This window comes from Ovis canadensis, chromosome 3 (genome assembly GCF_042477335.2).
Source record: "Ovis canadensis isolate MfBH-ARS-UI-01 breed Bighorn chromosome 3, ARS-UI_OviCan_v2, whole genome shotgun sequence".
NCBI lineage: Eukaryota > Metazoa > Chordata > Mammalia > Artiodactyla > Bovidae > Ovis > Ovis canadensis.
Genome location: NC_091247.1, coordinates 142,845,126 through 142,866,784, shown reverse-complemented (window position 1 = coordinate 142,866,784; position 21,659 = coordinate 142,845,126). Strand labels below are relative to the sequence as shown.

The 21,659-nt window shown below is 46.3% G+C and overlaps 2 protein-coding genes across 8 annotated transcripts in view; both read right to left on the bottom strand.

The window, feature by feature from the left end:
* The window catches only part of KMT2D (lysine methyltransferase 2D), a 40,278-nt gene extending 37,793 nt beyond the window's left edge, over positions 1 to 2,485 (bottom strand). For all 7 annotated transcript variants that reach the window (XM_069584480.1, XM_069584484.1, XM_069584485.1 and 4 more), the window contains exon 1: positions 1,302 to 2,485. The gene's annotated coding sequence lies outside the window, so the exon portion shown is untranslated. The remainder of the gene's footprint in view (positions 1 to 1,301) is intronic.
* A 3,237-nt stretch (positions 2,486 to 5,722) lies between these two features.
* On the bottom strand, positions 5,723 to 8,993 carry RHEBL1 (RHEB like 1). The gene is made up of 8 exons (XM_069580859.1): positions 8,675 to 8,993; positions 7,993 to 8,064; positions 7,590 to 7,657; positions 7,236 to 7,318; positions 7,089 to 7,145; positions 6,846 to 6,893; positions 6,431 to 6,512; positions 5,723 to 6,259 (listed from the first exon to the last, which is right to left on the bottom strand). The coding sequence occupies exons 1-8, from the start codon at positions 8,724 to 8,726 to the stop codon at positions 6,170 to 6,172; spliced, it is 552 nt and encodes a 183-aa protein (XP_069436960.1). The 5' UTR covers positions 8,727 to 8,993; the 3' UTR covers positions 5,723 to 6,169.
* Between the last annotated feature and the right edge of the window lie 12,666 nt (positions 8,994 to 21,659).

The following is a 21,659-nucleotide window of genomic DNA, read 5'->3' as shown; positions in this document are numbered from 1 at the left end:
CAGCATGGGTGACAGCTAGCCTCATTTCAGCACCCCTGTGCCACCTCTCACCTCAGGATTACCACCCCAAAAACCTTTCAAGGGCAAACCCCTATTCTGTCCTTTCTGAGACCAGGCTCAAAGTGGCCGAGCCTCTGTATGTTGGAGGGGACAGAATGAGGGAGCAAAATACAGCAGCCAAATCCTGGCTGGGCAGCATGACAGCTGTGAGAGGGGCTGTCCCAGCCCAGGGTCCAGAGGCTCATGCTGCACCCTTCATGCAATCATACACACTCCCCTTCTCCCCAACACCTCCTGCCAGGGCTGAAAACACTGGCTTCAGAGACATGCTCCTATCAGGTCATTTCTTCTCCAAAGAGGTACAGGCCACCCTATTCTGCAAGGCTGGGACTGGATCACAGGACTAGTTAACATTCCCTGACTGAAAAAGGTTGGCGAGGTCTGGGAGGGGCCCTGCAGGACTGGCCAGAGACTTATGGGCAACCAGGCCCGGAGAAAGCGGGAGACAAAAGCCATTTTTTGCAGCCCACATTCACAGGGAGCAAATCTCAACAGCCTCCTCTATAATCCCCTAGAGATTATGTCCATCCCAAGAGGAGGGAAGGCAAAGCAGGCTAAGACAGCACTAGGCCTCGTTGGGGTCACTTTGCCAGGCAGGGGTAGTTTAAAGTTGACCAGCAAGGCCAGAGCTGCCCCCGGCCCCGCCTCCTTCTTGCCCCAGCCACCTCCTTCATCACAATAGTCAGTTTCCACACACTCTGCTCCATGCACAGTGAAATAAGGCCTAGTGCAGGAATCAGGATTCCTTGAGTCTCCCAGAGACTGCTCTCGTGGTCCGGATGAGCAAGAACAACCTTAAAGTCCAACCTGGCGCTAAGTCTGGCCTGGCAGTGTGGCACCCTACCCCCGCTCCCAAGTTGTTCTATTCCCAAGGCCCACAAGGAACCCTGAAGGAGAAGCAGCTGACTGGGATTGGTGCTGGCATCAGGGCTTGGGTCCTAGTTTAGTAGAGCTCCCCCCAACACAAAAATAAACAGGCAGAGAGACTTTCTGGCCAGGTTCCCAAACTCCCGTGGTTCCCTGAACCCCCCAGTCTTTAAAGAGGCACACCCCAGGACACCAGGCCTCGGTTCTCCTCTGGCGACTGGCTCAGGTTCCCTTGACAGACCCTGCCAAAGGAACCCTCCTCAGCTCTGGCACCCCTTTCTCCAACCTACAGGCCAGCTCGGGCCAAGATAGTCCATCTGGCTATGCCCCCAGTCCAACCCTTTCTGGGCCCTGGCCGGGCGGACTTCACTCACCTCTTCACAGGGCGATCCAGAAATCCTCATCCGAGAACATGGCCAGAGCCCGGGCCGCTCCCCGACCTCCAACCGCCAGAGCGATCACAGCCGCCCCCCGCACGGGGGGGCTTAAGGGGGCCAAGAACGGTAAATCCAGGTCGGAGTGGCCACCCTCCCCCCCTCAAAAAAAGCAAGAAGCCGAAGAAGGGTTCTCTGCCTCGGGTTCCAGCAGTTTAGGTTTCCATGGACAGCCCCAGGGCGGCGAATCCCGAGCGGACACAAAGAGAGCACCGGTGGCTTTGATCTTGGGCGAACAGGCTCCGCATCCGCGTCGCCGGGCGGCCTCTCAGTCCTAGGGCCGGGCCAGCGCCCCGGCCGCCCGCGCCGGGCTCGGGCGGAACGTCGAGGCTCTCCAGATGGAACGTCGAGGCGCCTCCCCAGCAGCCCGGAAGGAATGCCGCGCCGCCGCGCCGGGCCCGGATGGAACGTGAGACCCTCGAAGGAGCGCCGAGCCCCTCTCCCCGTCGGGCCGGCGCCCCGGGGCCGCGCGAGCTACGGCGACACGGAGCCGGCGGGGCCGCGGGGCTGAACCTGACACACACCCAGTGCTGGGCTCCTCGACCCCCGAGCACTCTCCCTCGGGGGCTTCGAGCCCCCCCACCTTCTGCTCCCCCCGGGGAAGGGAGGAGGGTAGGTGGGCGAGGAAGAGGAAGGGGCGGGCGGTGCGAGCCCTCTGCCCGCTCCCCTCCGGCCACTCCAGGCCCTGCGCTCGCCTCCCTTCCCCTCTGGCCTCGGGAGCTGCCCCGCCCCCGGCCTGGCCGGCTCAGATCGGCGGCACCCCCTCGACCCCCGGCTGGCTGTGATCGCGGGGGGCCTAGAGGTGCATGGCCCAACCCCGGCTCCCGGCGCCGGGGGGTCAGGAAACTGAGCGGAAAGTGGGGAACGAGGCAGCCATTTGCAACCGGAGAGGAAAGTAGTGCAGCGCGGCGCCGCTCCGCCTCCCCCCCCTCCGCCTCCTGTTCGGCCGGTAGGGTGGTTCCTGCGAAGGGGCTATTTCCTGGCCCGAGATCTCGGCAGCGGTCGTGAAGATTCAGGAAGCCTTCGGCGCGAGATCCGGGTGGCCCTTTTGCCCGGGGAACCCCACTCCAGAAGGGGAGAAAGGAGAAGACGCGGCCCTATTTTGTGTTGGAGCGGAGCGGCGGAGGGATCCGGTCCTCTCGGAGGAAAGGCTGTGACTCTGCAGTTCTACGCACACGCAGCGGGATCCCTCCGCCATAGGTTAACCCCGACAGCGCCGGGCCGGCCGCTGTGCAGACACGTGGGAATGAAGCCCCCCTCCTCTTCGCCCCAGACCTGGAACTGTCTCCTTCACCACCGGGCTAGTAAAACTAGGAAGCTGGTCACTTTCTAATTCCGTTTCGCTGGAGTTATCGGTCCCTGAAACTCTTAACTGCCCCTTGCCTTGGCCAGGAGCAATCTTTCCCGGGAGGGGGATGGAAGAAGAGCCTGGAGATTGGCCGCTGCTCTGCATCCTGGGAACTGGAGTCCGCAAATGGAGAAAGTGAGGCACGGCGCCTGGCGCTGCAAAGGGTGGGTTCCTGCCACGTTCGGGGGCCTAAAGGAAAGCGGAACGAGTCCCTAGTTGTTCTGCTGGCTCTCAACCCCCCTCGAGAGGAAAGAGCACTGTTAGTGCCTCCACAATCACCTCCCCTGTCAAAACAGAAATGCAGAGTTTCCCCTCCTTTCCCGGGTGCTCCCAGCCCCAGCCCTTCTTTCCGAATCTTCAGGGCCTGGACTCCCCAGCAGCCCCCCCCCCCCCCGCCCCTTTTCAGTAAACAGAAGGCATGTAACTTGTAGCCTTGCTACCTGGCCAGAGTACTGTTATTCTACGCAAGATCCCAAAACAGCTTGCAGGGACACCCCTCGCGCCCCCTCCGCCCCGCGACCCCCCGCCACCAATTAGTCTGGATGAGAAAGGATTGGAATGACTTCTCTGCATTAACTCTACCCACGGGATAAACAGGAGGAGACAGATTAACAAATGCGCTGGATACTTAATATATTTTTAGTTATTCCTCACCCTCGTTATGAATTAATGTGGAATTATGTCCATATTACAGATGAAGAGATTGACACTAAAATACATAAAATTGTTCAACAAACCACGTCTAGTGAGAAGTTTAGCCTTGCCGTAATGCAAGCCAATGGCCATGTTTGTCCTAGGATGTGTATGTGTATATAAATATATATATATTTTTTAATTATTTTAATATGTGGAGAAAGACACAGACACATCAGGTGCAGGGCTGGTTTTGTGGGAAGGGGTTTACAGTGCTGTCCAATAGAACTTTCTGCAATGATAGAAATGCCCTATACACTCATGTGGCTTAGTCACATGTAGCTATTGGGTACTTTGAAAAGTAAGTGGTGCAACTGAGGAACTTTTAATTTTATAAAATTTTAAAACTAAGTAGCAATATATGACTTGTAGCTTTCATATTGGACAGTGCAGAAGACCTAAATGCCTACTGGCCAGAGTCATAGGAGGGATCAGGACTAGGTATGTCTTGGCTAGCCAGATACTGACACACGGTCTGCACTGACCATTCAGGTCTAAGTCAGCAAAAGAGTCCAGCAGTAACTCCTCACCTGTAAATGGAAGGCCTCTCCTTACTTTCTGCACCCAGAGGCCGGGAGGCAGACCCTCACCAGAAAAACCTCAAATAATACACAATAGCCATCTTTTAAGGGTGAGGACCTATGCTAAGCATTTCATATATCACCTTAGTTTTATTCTTACCTCAATCCTTGAGGAAGGTTTAACTACACATAGTAAATGAGAAACTAAGAGAGGTTCAGAGGCTCAGAGTTTTAAGTGTCTTCCTAGTGTCACACAGTTAAGTGGAAGAGTAACTCTTTTTAACCCAGCCATTAACCACTATTCTTTACTACTATCAGGCTTTGAGATTTTTTGATATACCTCTCGAAAACCTGATATTTGTTATCCCATTTCAAACCTCATGGACATAATAGTATAGATACCTGTAATGAGAATTCCAGGTCTGATGTGCAAAAAGACCTAATATTAGTGTAAGGAGAGAGGGTGATGAGAACCCTAAAGAGATTCCCGAGTCCCTAAGAGATTGCTCTTTGGAATATGCTTTTTTTTGCACCCCTTATTTCTTTTTAGATTCTATATCAGAGATGCAGAAGCTGCTGGCAGGAGTTTTAAAAACAAGCATGACAAACCGTCATCCCCAATTATAAGCCCAACTAGCCTGGAGCCAGGCAATAACAAGGTCATAGCTAAAAATCACATCCGGATTTTGTCCATTTTTCCCAACTAAGCGTTGACAGAGTATCTCAGGCTCTCACAATTGGCAGAACTCTATGCCTTTCCTGTGAAGGATACCATTCAGGTCACCCTTATAAGTCGTTGCAGGAGGTATTAGGCCACTTAGGACCTAGGGCTGCTGGGGAAGGGTTGGAGGTAAAGGCAGTTAGGACTAAACTTTCCTAGCTGAACCCATCCTTCTACTGAGGTGGTGGGTCAATAAGAACAGAAGTAATAGCCTTTGACATCTGGAAAAGGTAACACAACTTCAAAAGTGTGAAAGGTATGAAAAAAGCAAAGAACATCTATTTTGATGAAAGGCACTTGGAGAGATGAGGAGCAGGGAGTGAGGGTTGATCGGGGCATTATTTCTTCCTTTATTCAACTCTCTTAAAAAGTTAAAATCTTCGCAACACTTTAGTCCCTGCCTTCACACTACTTCACAGTTGTTACATTATTAGGAACGAGGGTCTTTCTTCGAACCCAAAGTATCCTGAGTTCCAACAAATCCCAAGGCCCCAGGAGGGAAGCTAGGGCAGCATGTGGCAGCTGGCCACTAGAGGGCGGTGTTTCTGTAGTTAAGGGGGTTGTGCTGCTAAGTCGCTTCAGTCCTGTGCGACCCATAGACGGCAGCCCACCAGGCTCCCCCGTCCCTGGGATTCTCCAGGCAAGAACACTGGAGTGGGTTGCCATTTCCTTCTCCAATGCATGAAAGTGAAAAGTGAAAATGAGGTCGCTCAGTCGTGTCCCGACTCTTAGCGAGCCCATGGACTGCGGCCTACCAAGCTCCTCCGTCCATGGGATTTTCCAGGCAAGAGTACTGGAGTGGGGTGCCACTGCCTTCTCCGAAGGGGGTTGTGAGAGCCTACAAATTTGGATGAGAGTGGCAGTCAGTTGGTTACCTGTATGGGAGAACACGGTAGAAAAGAAAGTTGGGAAAAATAAGTATTAAGTCTTAGGGTGATGGTCCTGAATGAATGAGGGGTAAGGAATAGGAACAAGGTTGAAGGAGTAAAAACCTTGATTCTCTACCAATGGTCACAGTCATCACTCCTTAGAAAAGAAGATACTGGCCCTGAGTGCTCCCCAGATACAGAGAAGTCAATTACAAAAAGATTTCTCAGTTTATTTGCATATTTACATTGTCACTCCTGGGAGCCAGCTTCACTTCAGGAGTCCCCAGCTCCCCTCACCCAGCCAACACCCAAAACCTACAAAGGAGACTGGGTCCTGAATAAACAGTGCCCAGGACTCATATCCCAACCCCATAGGTTATCACAGTTCATTTATTTAGCAAAAACAGAGCTAGAGGACAGTGCCCATGAGACATCCTTGCCTCTTTGTAAACATGGACAACCAGACCACTGGAGCCTGGGTAAGTGTGCAAACATGAGGGTACCTCACTGTGTGCCTAGAGGGCCAGGGACACAGCTGGCAACCAAACAAACCCGTGAAGTCCTGAGAGCGCCCCCACAAGCCCCCACTGGAGCTTGGAAAGTACCAGGGGCAGAATCAAGGCAGCTGCCCCTTGCTCAAGGGCTCATCTCCAGGCTCACATGAGATGGCAGCGGCGCTCTTGCCCATATGAATTTTCCACCCGGGCAATCTCCTGGATCACTTTGGTGAAGATGCCTTGAGTCAGCTGCAAGGGATAAGGATTCAGGGCAAAAAAAAAAATTGGTTGAGTTCACTGCCAATACTACCCAACTCTTAGGTGAATGCCCCACTCCCCCACCATCCCCACCACCAAGCAGTGGCATAAAAAGAAAAACACTGCTGCCCCCACCACCCTCCTACTCTTCAGGCCCAATACCTGATTATTCCGAGCAGATGACTCCATAAATGTTGCACCCCAGGATGCTGCCAGCTTCTTCCCCTCAACAGCCTGGACCTCCCTAGAAGCAAATTCAGGACATGAAAATGAAGAATAGCAATGGGCCCCATGCTCTCTGAAAAATCTTTACAGAAACTAGACTTCCTCTGACTCATCTCATTCCAAGGTTTGGGAGGTCTGTGGAAGAAGAAAATACAAGAAAACAAAGGAACCTAGGACTGAGGCTTGAAATATGAAATTATAGCTTTTGAGATAGAAGGATCATTTTGTCTCAACCTTCAAGTTAGAAACGAAGAGGTAAAACAACTGGTTTAAATCAGTGGCAGAGCCAGGACAAGAGCCTGACTCACTCCTAGACACTTTCCTTTGCCTTAAGCTACAGAGATTTCCATACCTGTCTGGAGAGAGATCGGCCTTGTTTCCCACCAGCACCACCGGCAGCCTGGGAGGAGACAGCAGTTACAACAGAATCCCCTCTGTTCCCCATGAACAACCTCCTTCACATCATAGCTGGACAACTCCCCATCAAACCAGATAGGATCGATGTTCCGGCTTCCTCCTTAATTTGGATCACTACTCCCCTCTGCCCTCCGTCTTCCCTGGTGTCCACATTATGTCTTTATCCCGTGCCACGTACCGGGTTTTCCCGTGGCCTTCATGTAGCTTTTGGTACAGACTCTCAATGACTTGGAAGCTTTAAACACAAGAAAAGAATCTTACAATTTTATTCTGGGATAGCCCTCAGGTCTTCCCAAGTCCACCACTCTCAACCTCGGTCACTTACCTATGCAGAGAGGTGACAGAATACACAAGCACATAACCATGGACCCCAATGATGAATGAATAGGGCAGAATGCTGTACTCATCCTGACAAGAAACAGAAATATCAATACCTTGATTCACAAGACTCAGATGGCCAAGTTTGGGGGGCTGCATCCTGGGGACCCTCCCTGTGGCACTCCCTACTCCGGTCACTTCTATCCAACAAGTATTTATAGAGTAGCTCCAAACAACACTGCACACTGAAATACTGCTAAAATGCTTTTAATACTACCTTACAGATGAGCCTCAGAGGCTACCAGACTTCATCTCCCAGGACTGAACTGCCACATTTAGACACCCTACCCCAAACTGGTACCTGCCCTGCTGTGTCCACCAGGTGTAGGTGAAACTCATCTTTGCCAACAGTCACTATCTTGCTGTAAGCTGAAAAGAAAAGAAAACTTGACTGTGAGGTGCCTTGTACGGCGAGCAATCTGTGCCCCTATATATTAACACAGATGGGCCAGGTTCAAGGAGCTCTCCAGGAAACTTAAGATACAATGTTAGGCTTCTTATTGTCTACACATGCACTATCCTGGACTCAGTATCTTGGAAAATGCACACTCTAGCTCCACTCACAGAACAGGATTGATAGAGAAGAGACTCGATTTAATATCTAATTAAATCATCCCTTTGGCACCCGGAAAATCCCAAAGTGTGGCCTTGGGTGGGGCACCCAAGCCCTCCCTACCCCACCCCAAGAGGAGAAATTTACTCACTATTCTCCACAGTAGGATCATAGTCTTCCAGGAACTCTCCCTCCACAAATTGATGTGCTAAAGATGTCTTCCCTGTGGGAAGCAGAGGTAATTGTAGCCAAATCACCCATCCACATTCATTTCCTCTGTCCTTTCGGGCTGTGGCCCTGGACTAAAGGAAACCCCGAATTAGCATCCTAGCCTGTGAATGCCCCATGCAATGCTTTCCCATAGACTCCTTCACCCTCTTTTCGCCCCAGGTCTCTGCACCTTGGCCACCGGATGCATACAGTAGCGACGCAGGAAGCTTTTCCTGCAGTCTTTCCCCACCCAACTCCTGGGAAGATCCGGATTCCCCAGGATTTAGTCAGCCTTGCATCCGACACCTGAGATTTGCCCCACCCAGACCGCGCCCCCGCCACCAAATCCTGCCCCCATCTCCACCCTCCCAGAGTAACGAACGCTGAGGACCACTGTGGTGTTCAAGCAGTAAGCCCATGTATACTCTTCCATGCTCCAGCTTCCTGCCGCCTTGAACACTACCACCACCCCAGCCTTTCCCACTCCAACCTTTCAGTCCTCGCTCTACAAGCTGGTTCTAAGGATGCCACCATTTCTCCCTGGGTCGCCTTCCCGCGGCAGTGCGCCTCCTCTGGCCACAAAGCCGCGGTGCATCGGTGCTCTGCCCTAGAGGGAGACTCACCTACAGAACGGTATCCGAGGATGACCACCTTCCTGTAGCGAACTAACGGCATGGCAGGAGCCGGCCCCGAGGGGCTTTGCAGAACTTGGAGCTGAGAGAGCCCCAAGAAGAGAAAGTCGCAGTGCAGTCAGGTGTGGCAACCGGCACAGGAAAGTCGCTCACTCTGAAGCTGCCAGGGGCAAGCTAGAGGGAAACCAAAACAAGCGCCGCGCCCGGAGCTGGCCACGTGATCACAACACAGCAAGACTAAGGCGAGGGAGCCGGGCGACCGGGGAACTACACTGCCGCGCCGCTCAGGGCTCCGCCCCCCAGGCGGCTCGCCATTGGTCCATTAGAAAGGATAGGGGCGGAGCCGTTAGCAGGAGGGAAGGGCGGGCCTCACGTGGAGCGGGAGAAAAAGGAGTTGCGCATGCGCACACTAGACCCGGTTCATTCATAAAGAAACAGAAAGGAACCCGGGGTCCTAGAGGTGTTTGCGCGTTTGCAATCTAGTAATAGTGGCTGCAAAGAATCGTGGATGGAAAAGCGTTGTGGCTGGGCTGGAATTTATGGTTAAAAGATTCTAGGTCTCCCTTTTGCAAGATCTCCGGAGTCCTTGGGTAGGGAAAAAAGGCCAAAGTTGTAATATATCCCCCTCCAAACTTTAGCCCCAGATATTTTATTGTAAGGTTTCTGTAGTCTTCCAGGATCTAACTTCGGAACTGCGATTCTTATTCCTTGAAAAATTGTTAGAATTTGTGGCCAAGTCCTCTGAGGTTTAGCTGTTATCGTTATCACAATCAAAGCATTTATTTGTTCAACAAATATTTATTAAGCATATACTATATGTTTTAGTTATTGCTCCATCTTGGAAGATAAGAGTGATGAACACAATAGATAAGGTCTCTGAGTTCACAAGCTTAAAATTCAGTTGGGAAGAAACAAACATAAACCAGTAAATGTTAGATAATATTAAGTGCAACAAAAAAAGCAATGTTACAAGGGACTTCTGGGTGGTCCAAGGCAGAGTACTCTTTGTTCCCAATGCAGAGGGCGGGGGTTCAATCCCTGGTCAGGATACTAAGATCCCACATGCTGCAATTAAGACCCTGTACAGACAAATAAATAAAAATAAAGGGGGGGCGGGGAACTGTGATAAGAAATGACGGATTAGTCATTAGTGACACAAATTAGTGGCTTTTCATTTCAAAAGAAGCCCCATTCAAGGTGAAGTTCAAATGACAGTAAGGAGCCAGCTAGGTAAACATTCAGACAGAAGAATCCACCGGCACTAGGATGGAAACAAGTTTGTGAAAATCCAGAAAAGAGAGAAAGCCAGTTAGCCTAAAGTAGATGAAGTCTAAGAGGATCGCAGGTGCTAGCCCATGTAAAGTAGTTTGGGCTAATTCTAAATACCTAGAAAGCTGCTGTTGATGGCTGTTGATGGTGTCATTAAGTAAATTGGGGCATGACATGATCTGAATTGTGTTTCTAAAAGATCTTTCTGACTGTGGAGAATGGATTGGGGTTTGAGAGAAACAGGAGCAAGTGGAACAAACAGGGAGATCAGCTAGGAGTCTGCTATTTGTAGACCAGGTAAGGGGTGAGAGTGGCTTGACTAGAGTGATAGTGATGAATGAATTTCATTCAGAGAATTCGGGGTATGTTTTGAGGCTGAGGTTAAGCTCACTTGCTTGCCGAAGGTATGGATACAGAAGGTGAGGAAAGAAAACACCTAGGTTTAGAGAGAGTTTTACTTTATGCCAGGAGAACTGCACTGTCATCTTATTTAATATTCACCATAGCCTGAGGTTATTAATTGGCATTGTTCATGCATTCATCAACAAATATTTATCATACAACCGCCATGTCCCAGTCACTTCCAGGTGCTTAGAATACAGTGGTGAACAATACAGACAAGGTCTCTGCTTACAAGGATCAAGTATTCTTTTGGGAGAAGACCAACAATCTAGAAGTAAACAGTAAATAAGTTACAATTTAAAAGTAATAACTGCAATGAGAAAAAATAAATAAGACATTAGTGGGCTAGAAAGTAACTTGGCGTGTTATTCCTCTCTTTTTAAAATAATTTTATGTATTCACTTATTTTTTTGGCTGTGCTGGGTCTTTGTTGCTGATTGGGCATTTCTCTCTTTGCAGAGAGCAGGGGCTACTCTCAAGTTGCATTGCTTGGGCTTCTCATTGCAGTGGCTTCTCTTGTTTTGGAGTACAGGCTCTAGGCATGTGGGCTCAGTAGCTGTGGTTCCCAGGCTCTAGAGCACAGGCTCAATAATTGTGATTCACAGGCTTAGTGGCTCTGTGACATGTGGGATCTACCCAGACCAGCGATAGAACCTGTGTCTCCTGCTTGGCAGGCTGATTTTTTACCACTGAGCCACCAGGTAAGCCCCATACTCTCTTTTTATATATCCTAGAAAGCCTGAGGAGGTAACATTTGTGTCCATGACTTGAGTTGTTGCTGTTTTTTAGTTACTAAGTCATGTCCAAGTCTTTTGCGACCTCATGGACTGCAGCCAGCCAGACTCCTTTGTACATGAGATTTCCCAGATAAAAATACTGGAGTGGGTTGCCATTTCCTTTTCTAGGCGATCTTCCTGACCCAGGGATCAAACCTGCATCTCCTGCATTAGCAGGTGGATTCTTTACCACTGAGCCACCAGAGAGACTTGAGTAATGGGTAGCTGTTATTACTGTTCTCTTACAGATGTAGAAGCTGAGACTTAGTCATACAGGTAGCATACAAAAGTTATTTCTTCTGGAAGACCCTGATGAGGTGAGTGTGTAGGAGTTAGACTGTATTAGAGGACAGGCTTTATAAAACTAAAGAATCATCTCATGCTTAAAAATATCCAGATCTACAAAAGTTATTTCAAAGAGCCACTTTTTAATCTGGTCTCAGAAAAGGACCTTTACTGTTGGGTAAAGGAAGTTCCTTGTAGAGCAGCAATTTTATGTTGGATTATTGGGCCTGAATGAGGTTGGCAGTAGTCCCAGATTAGGTTTTAAACACTGTAGCATAAAATAAAGAACTGGATTCAATTCAATAAAATTTTATTCATTTCTTCCTTTGTATCAGGCACTCTTACCATATCTTGCTCACTAGGTATATAAAGGTAAGTAATAGATGCCTTTTTTATTGCTTGTCTTTCCAGGTTAACTTTCTACCTTTTTCCACCCAGATTTGTGTCTAAGAGGTAGACCTTGATCCTTGGATCCCAGGGGGGTTCAGCCAAAGAGGAGTACTCACAGAACACAAGGAAGAGATGGTCTGTTCCCACCATGAAGGTCACAGCGCCTCTCAAAGCACTCCCCTTACCCCAAAACAGGCAGCTCTCATGTTCTATTTCCAGCAATTGCCTCCCTCGCCCTTCAGGCCCTACAGTAGTTAAGAGCTTCTCTGATACTCACCTGGGGTGCTGCTCTATCCCCTTTGTTTTCCTACACCCTGCCTGCACCTTTGTAAATAGTCTCTTTATTAAAACATCCTCGAACTCTCTTGTTTTCAGTCAAGAAGAAGGCAAAAGGACTAAAACAAAGGACTTTCTCTTGTGAGTTTTTTTTTCTTTTTTTTAATGCAGAAAGAAGATCTCATGGAAAATGTTCTCCTACATCTTGAACAGAACTGTATCATATGACCATCACTACCTACAAGAGAGCCAGGAAGTTTTGTTTAGCATTTTGTTTTCCACTCTTTGCAAAGGAAAGCAAAAGAGAATAGGAACAAATGTTTAGTGAGCCATTCTAATAGACCTGCATATCTTGAGACCAAGATATTTGTTAAATATCAATCACCATAAAGGGAGGGCATAAATGGTTACTTCATAAAGATCACAGATATGCAAAGATCACCAATAAAGGATAAAATGAAGGGAGCAAACTACCCTAATGTTTGATAAATAAGCTTAGCATAAAATTACTAGAGACAGCATCATACATTGCTCTATTTCAAACAGCTGAGATAAAATAAAGATGAATTGCTGCCAGAAAGCTGTTTTAAGTATCTCTATGAAAAATGTAGGGACTTCCCTGCACTCTAGTGGTTAAGACTTTGCCTTCCATTTCAGGAGGTGCTGGTTTGATCCCTGGTTGGGGAGCTAAGATTGAGGCCAAAAACCAAAAGATAAAACAGAAACATTGTAACAAATTCAATAAAGACTTTTTAAAAATGATCCACATCAAACAAAAATCTTGAAGAAAATAAAAATGTTTTTACTATTAATATGTTTGCATTGAAATGATGGGTTCCATTTCACAGATCTTCTTGGTTTCTCACAGTTTTGGTGGAGGAATAGTTATGGCTTCACCTCCCTGCTGATATATCAGTTATCTATTGTTGCATAACAAACTATATCAAAACTTGGTGGTTTAAAACACCAGTGTATTATTTCTGATGATTTCATGGATTGAATTGGCAGTTCTTCTGTTGGCTCTCCTGGACTCACTCATGGGGCCAACAGAAGCCACAGACCCTGTTGCAAGGCCCTCTCCTTCAACTAGGTACAGGTACACCTCTCTTTGGTTCTTGTGACCCTTTCTTCCCTTGCCCTTCAGGTCTAGGGGCTAGCACCTGTGGTGACTCCCCACTGAAGACAGACTCTGAATACTTCGGAACACTTGTAGATACTCCATCATCCTGTCCACACCTTTATGAACATTCCTTTCATTCTATGCTCCTCAATTCCCCATTTGAGTATGCAATCTGTTTCCTTCAAGGATTCTGAATGATACACTTCCAAATGTCATAGTAGGAAAAATTATCAAACAAAATTATAGCAAGTTTCACATTACAGTAAAACTAGCTAGAACCATAGAAGAAATGTTTCTTCAAGAAAAAAAAAAAAAGAGGAAGGAAAGAAGAAAGGGAGGAAGGAAGAATGATTGATTCTGTCTGGAAAGATCAAAGAGATTTCACATGATAACTGATAAATGAGTTGAAACTTAAAGCTCAAGAATGCCCTGAGCGAAAAAGCAAAATGCTGGGCTGGAGAGGGATAAATTAGGAGTTTGGGATTAACTGAACTGAACTGAACTATGTATATATGTATATAAAATGGACGGGGCTTCCCTGTTGGCTCAGTGGTAAAGATGCCACCTGCCACTGAGGGAGACACGGGTTTGATCACTTTCTAGGAAGATTCCAAATGCCATGGGGCGTCTAAGCCCATGTGCCACAACTACTGAGCCTGGGCTCTAGAGCCCGGGAACCACAGTTACTGAGTACCGCAATTACTGAAGCTCCTCTCCTAGAGTCTGTGCTCTGCAACAAGAGAAGCCCCTGCAGTGAGAAGCCTGCACACAGCAACGAAGAGAAGCTCCCATGCAGCAATGAAGATCCATCGCAGTCAAAAAAAAGTCAAATTATTATTTTTTTTAAATGGAGGTACTTCCCTGGTGGTCCAGTGGTTATGACTCCATACTCCCAACATACGGGGTATGGATTTCACCCCTGGCTGGGGAGCTAAGATCCTGCATGCCACACAACTGGGCCTAAAAAAATAAATAAAATAGATAACCAACAAGGACCTACTGTATGGCACACGGAACTACACTCAATATCTTGTAATAACCTAAAATGGAAAAGAATCTGAAATATATATAACTGGGTCACTTTGCCGTGAATCACTATGCTGAAACTAACACAACATTGTAAATCAACTATGTTGCTGTTGTTGTTCAGTCCCTCAGTTGTCTCCAGCTCTTTGTGACCCCATGGACTGCAGCACACCAGGCTTCCCTGCCCTTCACCAACTCACAGAGTTTGCTCAAACTCATGTCCATTGAGTCGGTGATCCCATCCAACCATCTCGTCCTCTGTCATCCCCTTCTCCTCCTGCCTTCTATCTTTTCTAGAATCAAGGTCTTTTCCAATAAGTCAGCTCTTCACATCAGGTGGCCAAAGTATTGGGGCTTCAGCTTCAGCATCAGTCCTTCCAATGAATACTCAGTGTTGATTTCCTTTAAGATCAACCGGTTTGATCTCCTTGCTGTCCAGGGAACTCTCATTCCATTAAAAAAAAAAGTTTTAAGACAAAATGCTAAAAGAAGAGCAAAAGCACAGTGTATTTGGAAATACAGAGTGGATACTGTACTTGGAGCATTCTGTGTGTGTGAGTTATGTGTGGAGATTAAGGCTGGAAATTTGACTGGAATCAGATCAAGGCAGGTTCTGAATGCCAGATTTAAAAATTTGATCTTTATTCAGTATCCCAAGGGCTTTCAAAATATACCACTAGTGGTATGTAAGATGACTTAGTTAATACACAAACTTAAAAATTACATAACAAATTTTTTTTGTTATGTAAGGGAGACTTAATGCCAAAACTATGACTTCAGAAATATTCTTGCTTAGATGAGACTGAAATTGATAGAAAGAAAAGACAGTAAAATACTAAATAATTATATGGGTGGAATGGAACTATAGACATAGTCATCAAAATAGTAAGAGGTTTAGGAAGCTCTGCAATGAGCAGTTGGACCTTTGCTATTTCCCAGGTGGAAGTGTCGTGGGGAGGACAGTACCGTGAAGACAGCTGTGCTTTGTAAGGATCTCACTGGTGACCCTGTGGAGAAGGATGTACCAGGAGAGACTGAGGCTGGAGGCAGCAGCACAATTAGGAAGCTGATACCCAGGAGGAGAAAGATGAGGGCTTGGACCACAACAGCAACAGAGAGGATGCTGAGGACTCCTACAAAGGGCACTCCAGACAGAACTTTAAAAGATGATGACCTCATTCAGTTGAGTTCAGTTCAGTTCAGTCGCTCAGTCATGTCCAACTCTTTGCGGCCCCATGAATCGCAGCACGCCAGGCCTCCCTGTCCATCACCAACTCCCGGAGTTCATTCAGATTCACGTCCATTGAGTCAGTGATGCCATACAACCATCTCATCCTCTGTCGTCCCCTTCTCCTCCTGCCCCCAATCCCTCCCAGCATCAGTCTTTTCCAATGAGTTAACTCTTCACGTGAGGTGGCCAAAGTACTGGAGTTTCAGCTTTAGCATCATTCCTTCCAAAGAAGTCCCAGGGCTGATCTCCTTCAGAATGGACTGGTTGGATGTCCTTGTGGTCCAAGGACTCTCAAGAGTCTTCTCCAACACCACAGTTCAAAAGCATCAATTCTTCGGTGCTCAGCCTTCTTCACAGTCCAACTCTCACATCCATACATGACTACTGGAAAAACCATAGCCTTGACCTCATTAGAAGAGGCCAAATTTATAGATTGGAGGATATGGGGAGGACAGGAATTGTTTAGTGGGGGGGTGGGGAGAGTGTTGAATCAATGCACTAATATTTTACATAGTTGTTTTGTTTGTTTGTTTATTTGTGGATTTTTTGTTTTTGCCACGTCACACAGCATTTGGGATCTTTGTATTTCAACCAGGGATCAAACCCATGCTTCCTGCAGTGGAAGTGCGGAGTCTTAACCACTGGACCACCAAGGAAGTCTCTAATGCACTTATTTTCGACCTGTGGATTTTGAGACAACTCCCAGCTGTTCACATATTAATGAGCCAACTAAGGATATGTATCTCTAGGCACTCACCAGAAAAAATAACCAGAATACATGTGTAGGTATCTCCCCTGCATGTTTCATACGTCTGGTATTTTCCTTATCCTTATACCTCTTCTTAAATTTTGCTATCATGGAGTTTGATAAACACCAACTCATTTCAGAAAAATTAGCAGTACTTAGCTCCTCTAAAGGCACCTTGCTTGATCCAAGGACCACAATCAGGAACTTCCAAAATAACGGAATTATAACGTATGAGAGCTGGAGGACCTTGGCGATCATCTGGTACAGTTATTCTGAACAGTGAGGACACGTTAGAGTCACTCAGAGAGTTTGTTAATGCACAGATTGTCGGACCCTACACCAGAATTTTTGATTCAATAGGTCTGGGTAGGAACCAAAAATGTGCCTTTTGAACAAATTTCCAGGCAATTCTGAGGTTGCTGATCTGTGGACCACACTTTGAGAACCACTGATGGAGCACAACTTCTCCAAACTACAGACTGAGAAAATGCAGCCTGGAGAAGTAAAGTGCATTATACGAGAGAAATATGGAAAGAATATAGACTTTGCAGTCAACCAGACCTGGTTTCAGATCCTGACTGACTCACTTTGTGATCTCAGGCAGGTACTTGACTCCTCTGAGCCTCAGTTTCTCTTCTATGAAATGGTTAGAATAACCAGGTAGTAAACATTTGTCCTTCTTTCCAGCTGCCACAGAAAGACAGAGTTGCCAGATAGTGGCCACGGTGTCAGCGGTGCCTTCCAGCATCTAGCCAAGGCATCAGCCCGCACACTGCACTATCCAGTGTTTAATGGCAGTTGCCACAATGCCCCTGGCTTGGTTCTGTCATCTGAGGCATTGTTTTTGGCTGTACAACCTTGGAACCAGACCTTTAGCCCTCCTGTGACCTGCAGAAATCTTTCTGGAATCAAATACTGGCTTTTGCACAACTCTTGTGAGAAGTAAATGAGATAGTCCCTATCACTCAATTGAAAAATATTTGGTACTCATTAAATTGAAGCCATCAAAAGAACTATCATTATTAGTTTGAAAATGAATTAGCAGTTTGGCCAGAGAGGTATGCACAGAAGCAGATGGCCTGGCTCCCTCCCTGGACACCACTGAGAAAGGCAATGCCAGGAGGAGCACAGTCTAGCCAACTTGAGAATTGGACTTGCTCAGGACACCTCCAAACGGTCATGCACTAGGGAAGCCTCGAATTAATTCATGAACACCAGATCTGGGTTCCCACCATGCTTTCCCTTTCCACTACCGAGGAAGTCTGTGCTCCTCTATCTAGGGCACTCCCTTTTCCGGTGAGGTACCAATTTGTTGCCCGATGAATGGAAAATTAGGATAAAGAAGAAGGTATTTCAACCAGGTCACATGGAGACCCAAAGAACCATCCCTGACCCACCAATGACCACATTCAGCACCTCTCTCCTCAAGATAATTCTAGGCATGGACCTCCCTGGTGGTCCATTGGTTAAGAATCCGCCTGCCAATGCAGGGGACACAGGTTCAATCCTTGGTCCATCCCTGGTCTGGAAGGAGTCCACTTACCGCAGGGCAACTGGGCCTGTGCACCGTAGCTACCAAAGCGTACATGCCCTGGAGCCCATGCTTCTCAACAAAAGAAGCCACCGCAATGAGAAGCCCACGCACTAGACAGCAGCCCCCACTTGAGCCATAACTAGACAAATCCTGAGTGCAGCAATGAAGACGCAGCACAACTCCCCCAAAATAATAAATTAATGCATAATGAAAGATAATTCTAGGCACATGGTAACAAATTGATTGACTGAGTTGCCCATTTGCCACATTCCATTTTGGATTAATAGATTGATACTGGTTGATCAAGGGCTCTCTCTTTCATTTCGTTGTTGTTCAATCCCTCTTTTGTATCCGACTCTTTACAACCCCATGGTCTGCAGCACGCCAGGATTCCCTGTCCTTTGCCATCTCCTGGAGCTTGCTCAAATTCATGTCCACTGAGTTGGTAATGCCATCCAACCATCTCATTGTCTGTCGTCCCCTTCTCCTCCTGCCTTCTATCTTTCCTAGCATCAGGATCTTTTCCAATAAGTTGACTCTTTGAATCAGGTGACCAAAGTAGTGGAGGTTCAGCTTCAGCTTTCCAATGAATTCAGTCTTTAATGAATATTCAAGCTTGATTTCCTTTAGGATTTACTGGTTTGATCTCCTCGCAGTCCAAGGGACTCTCAAGAGTCTTCTCCAACACCACAATTCAAAAGCATCAGTTCTTCGGCACTCAGCCTTCTTTATGGTACAACTCTCACATCCATACATGACTACTGGAAAAACCATAGCTTTGACTAGATGGACCTTTGTTGGCAAAGTAATATCTCTGCTTTTTAATGCACCATCTAGGATTGTCATAACTTTTCTTTCAAGGAGCAAGTGTCTTTTAATTTCATGGCTGCAATCACCATCTGCAGTCATTTTGGAGCCCAAGAAATATAAGTCTCTGACTATTTCCATTGTTTCCCCATTTACTTACCATGAAGTGATAGGACCAGATGCCATGACCTTAGTTTTTTTGAATGTTTAGTTTTTTCTTTTTTTTGAATGTTTAGTTTTAACATTTACCCTATCTATTTGCTGTGAAGTGATGGGACCGGATGCCAGCTTTTCACTCTCCTCTTTCACCTTCATCAAGAGGTTCTTTAGTTCCTTTCTGCTTTCTGCCATAAGGATGGTGTCATCTGCATATCTGAGGTTATTGATATTGCTCCTGGCAGTCTTGATTCCAGTTTGTGATTCATCCATCTGGCATTTTGCATGATGTACTCTGCATATAAGGTAAATAAACAGAGTGACAATATACAGCCTTGACACACTCCTTTCCCAATTTTGAACCACTCTGTTGTTCCATGTTCAGTTCTAACTGTTGCTTCTTGACCTGCATACAGGTTTCTCAGGAAAAAGGTAAGGTGGTCTAATATTCCTATCTCCTGAAGAATTTTCCACAGTTTGTTGTGACCCATACAGTCGAAGGCTTTAGCATAGTAAATAAAGCAGAAGTAGATATTTTTCTGGAACTCTCTTGCTTTTTCAATGATCCAATGGATGTTGGCAATTGATCTCTGGTTCCTCTGCCTTTTTTAAATCCATCTTGAACATCTGGAAGTTCTCCATTCATGTACTATTGAAGCCTAGCTTGGAGGATTTTGAGAATGACCTTGATAGCATGTGAAATGAGTGCAATTGTGCAGTAATTTGAACATTCTTTGGCATTGCCCTTCTTTAGGATTGGAATGAAAACTGACCTTTTCCAGTCCTGTGGTTGCTGCTGAGTTTTCCAAATTTTCTGGCATATTGAGTGCACACTTTAAAAGCATCATCTTTTAGGATTTGAAATAGCTCAGCTGAAATTCCATCACCTCCCCTAGCTTTGTTCATAGTGATGCTTCTTAAGGCCCATTTGACTTCACATTCCTGAATGTCTGGCTCTAGGTGAGTGATCACACCATCATTGTTATCCAAGTCATTAAGATCTTTTTTTATAGTTCTTCTGTGTATTCTTGCCACCTCTTCTTAGTATCTTCTGCTTCTGTTAGGTCCATACCATTTCTGTCCTTTATTGTGCCCATCTTTGCATGAAATGTTCCCTTGGTATCTCTAATTTTCTTGAAGAGATCTCTAGTCTTTCCCATTTTATTGTTTTCCTCTATTTCTTTGCATTGTTCACTTAGGAAGGCTTTCTTATCTCTCCTTTCTGTTTTTGGGAACTCTGCATTCAGTTGGGTATATCTTCCCAGTTTTATTTTTCTTTCTTTCATTTCAGATACATTAATATAAAGCAGATAAAGTTGAGAGAAATCTTTTTCTCCTTCTGCCTTACTCTTTGCTCCATGCTTTATCCAATCAACCACCATGTCCTATCAATCCCACAAATATAAATGTTTCCTGAAACTGTCCTTTCCATCTCTACTGCCACCTCTTTAACTCAACCAACACCATCACTCATTATCTCATTGTCTGTTTTGCTTGCTCCCCTCTCTAGGCCCACTGAAAATGAAGTTGCTCAGTCATGCCTGACTGCGACCCTGTGGACTGTAGCCCACCAGGCTCCTCCATCCATGGGATTCTCCAGGCAAGAATACTGGCGTGGGTTGCCATTTCCTTCTCCAGGGGATCTTCCCAACCCAGGGATCGAACCCAGGTCTCCCACATTGCAGGCAGACGCTTTAACCTCTGAGCCAACAGGGAACCCCCAAACTCCAAAACTGGGCCCACTAACTCCATTCTAATCCATTCTCCACTTAGGAGCTACAATGACCTTTTCAAAACCCAAATTTAATCAGGCCATTCCTTTCAGTTAAAACCTAATTAATTTAATCCATTAAAATGAATGCTTCTTTCCAGCAGATTCATGTCAATGTATGACAAAACCAATACAATATTGTAAAGTAATTAGCCTCCAATTAAAATGAATAAATTTATATTAAAAATAAAATAAAATGATTGCTTATTTCCTAGAAAAATGTCAAAAATCCTTAGTATAGTATTGCTACAATGCCTAATAGTATTTGCAGGTTCAGTTCAGTTGCTCAGTCATGTCTGAATGTTTGCAACCCCATGGACTGCAGCACACCAGGCCTCCCTCTCCATCACTAACTCCTGGAGTTTACTTGAACTCATGTCCATTGAGTTGGTGACGCCATCCAACCATCTCAGCCTCTGTCATCCCCTTCTCCTCCCACCTTCAATCTTTCCCAGCATCAGGGTCTTTTCAAATAAGTCAGCTCTTCACATCAGGTGGCCAAAGTATTGGGGTTTCAGCTTTAACATCAGTCCTTCCAATGAATATTCAGGACTGATTTTCTTTAGGATGGATTGGTTGGATCTCCTTGCAGTCCAAGGGACTCTTAAGAGTCTTCTCCAACACCACAATTCAAAAGCATCAATTCTTCGGCACTCAGCTTTCTTTATAGTCCAACTCTCACATCCATACATGACTACTGGAAAAACCATAGCTTTGACTAGATGGGCTTTTGTTGGCAAAGTAACGTCTCTGCTTTTTAATATGCTGTCTAGGTTGGTCATAATTTTCCTTTCAAGGAGTAAGCGTCTTTTAATTTCATGGCTGCAATCACCATCTGCAGTGATTTTGGGGACCATGAAAATAAAGTCTGTCACTGTTTCTACTGTTTCCCCACCTATTTACCATGAAGCGATGGGACCGGATGCCGTGATCTTAGTTTTCTAAATGTTGAGCTTTAAGCCAACTTTTTCACTCTCCTCTTTCACTTTCATCAAGAGGCTTTTGAGTTCTTCTTTGCTTTCTGCCATAAGGGTGGTGTCATCTGCATATCTGAGGTTACTGATATTTCTCCCAGCAATCTTGATTCCAGCTTGTGCTTCTTCCAGCCCAGGGTTTCTCATGATGTACTCTGCATATAAGTTAAATAAGCAGGGTGACAATCTACAGCCTTGATGTACTCCTTTC

What these genes read in the sequence shown, in the direction of transcription:
- RHEBL1 (XM_069580859.1), bottom strand. Translation starts at nt 8,726, where the DNA reads ATGCCGTTAGTTCGCTACAGGAAGGTGGTCATCCTCGGATACCGTTCT. An exon ending in TCTGTCACCTCTCTGCATAG is followed by an intron (nt 7,146 to 7,235) that starts GTAAGTGACCGA and finishes TTGTGTTTAAAG; the next exon opens with CTTCCAAGTCATTGAGAGTC. An exon ending in GAAGGCCACGGGAAAACCCG is followed by an intron (nt 6,894 to 7,088) that starts GTACGTGGCACG and finishes GTCTCCTCCCAG; the next exon opens with GCTGCCGGTGGTGCTGGTGG.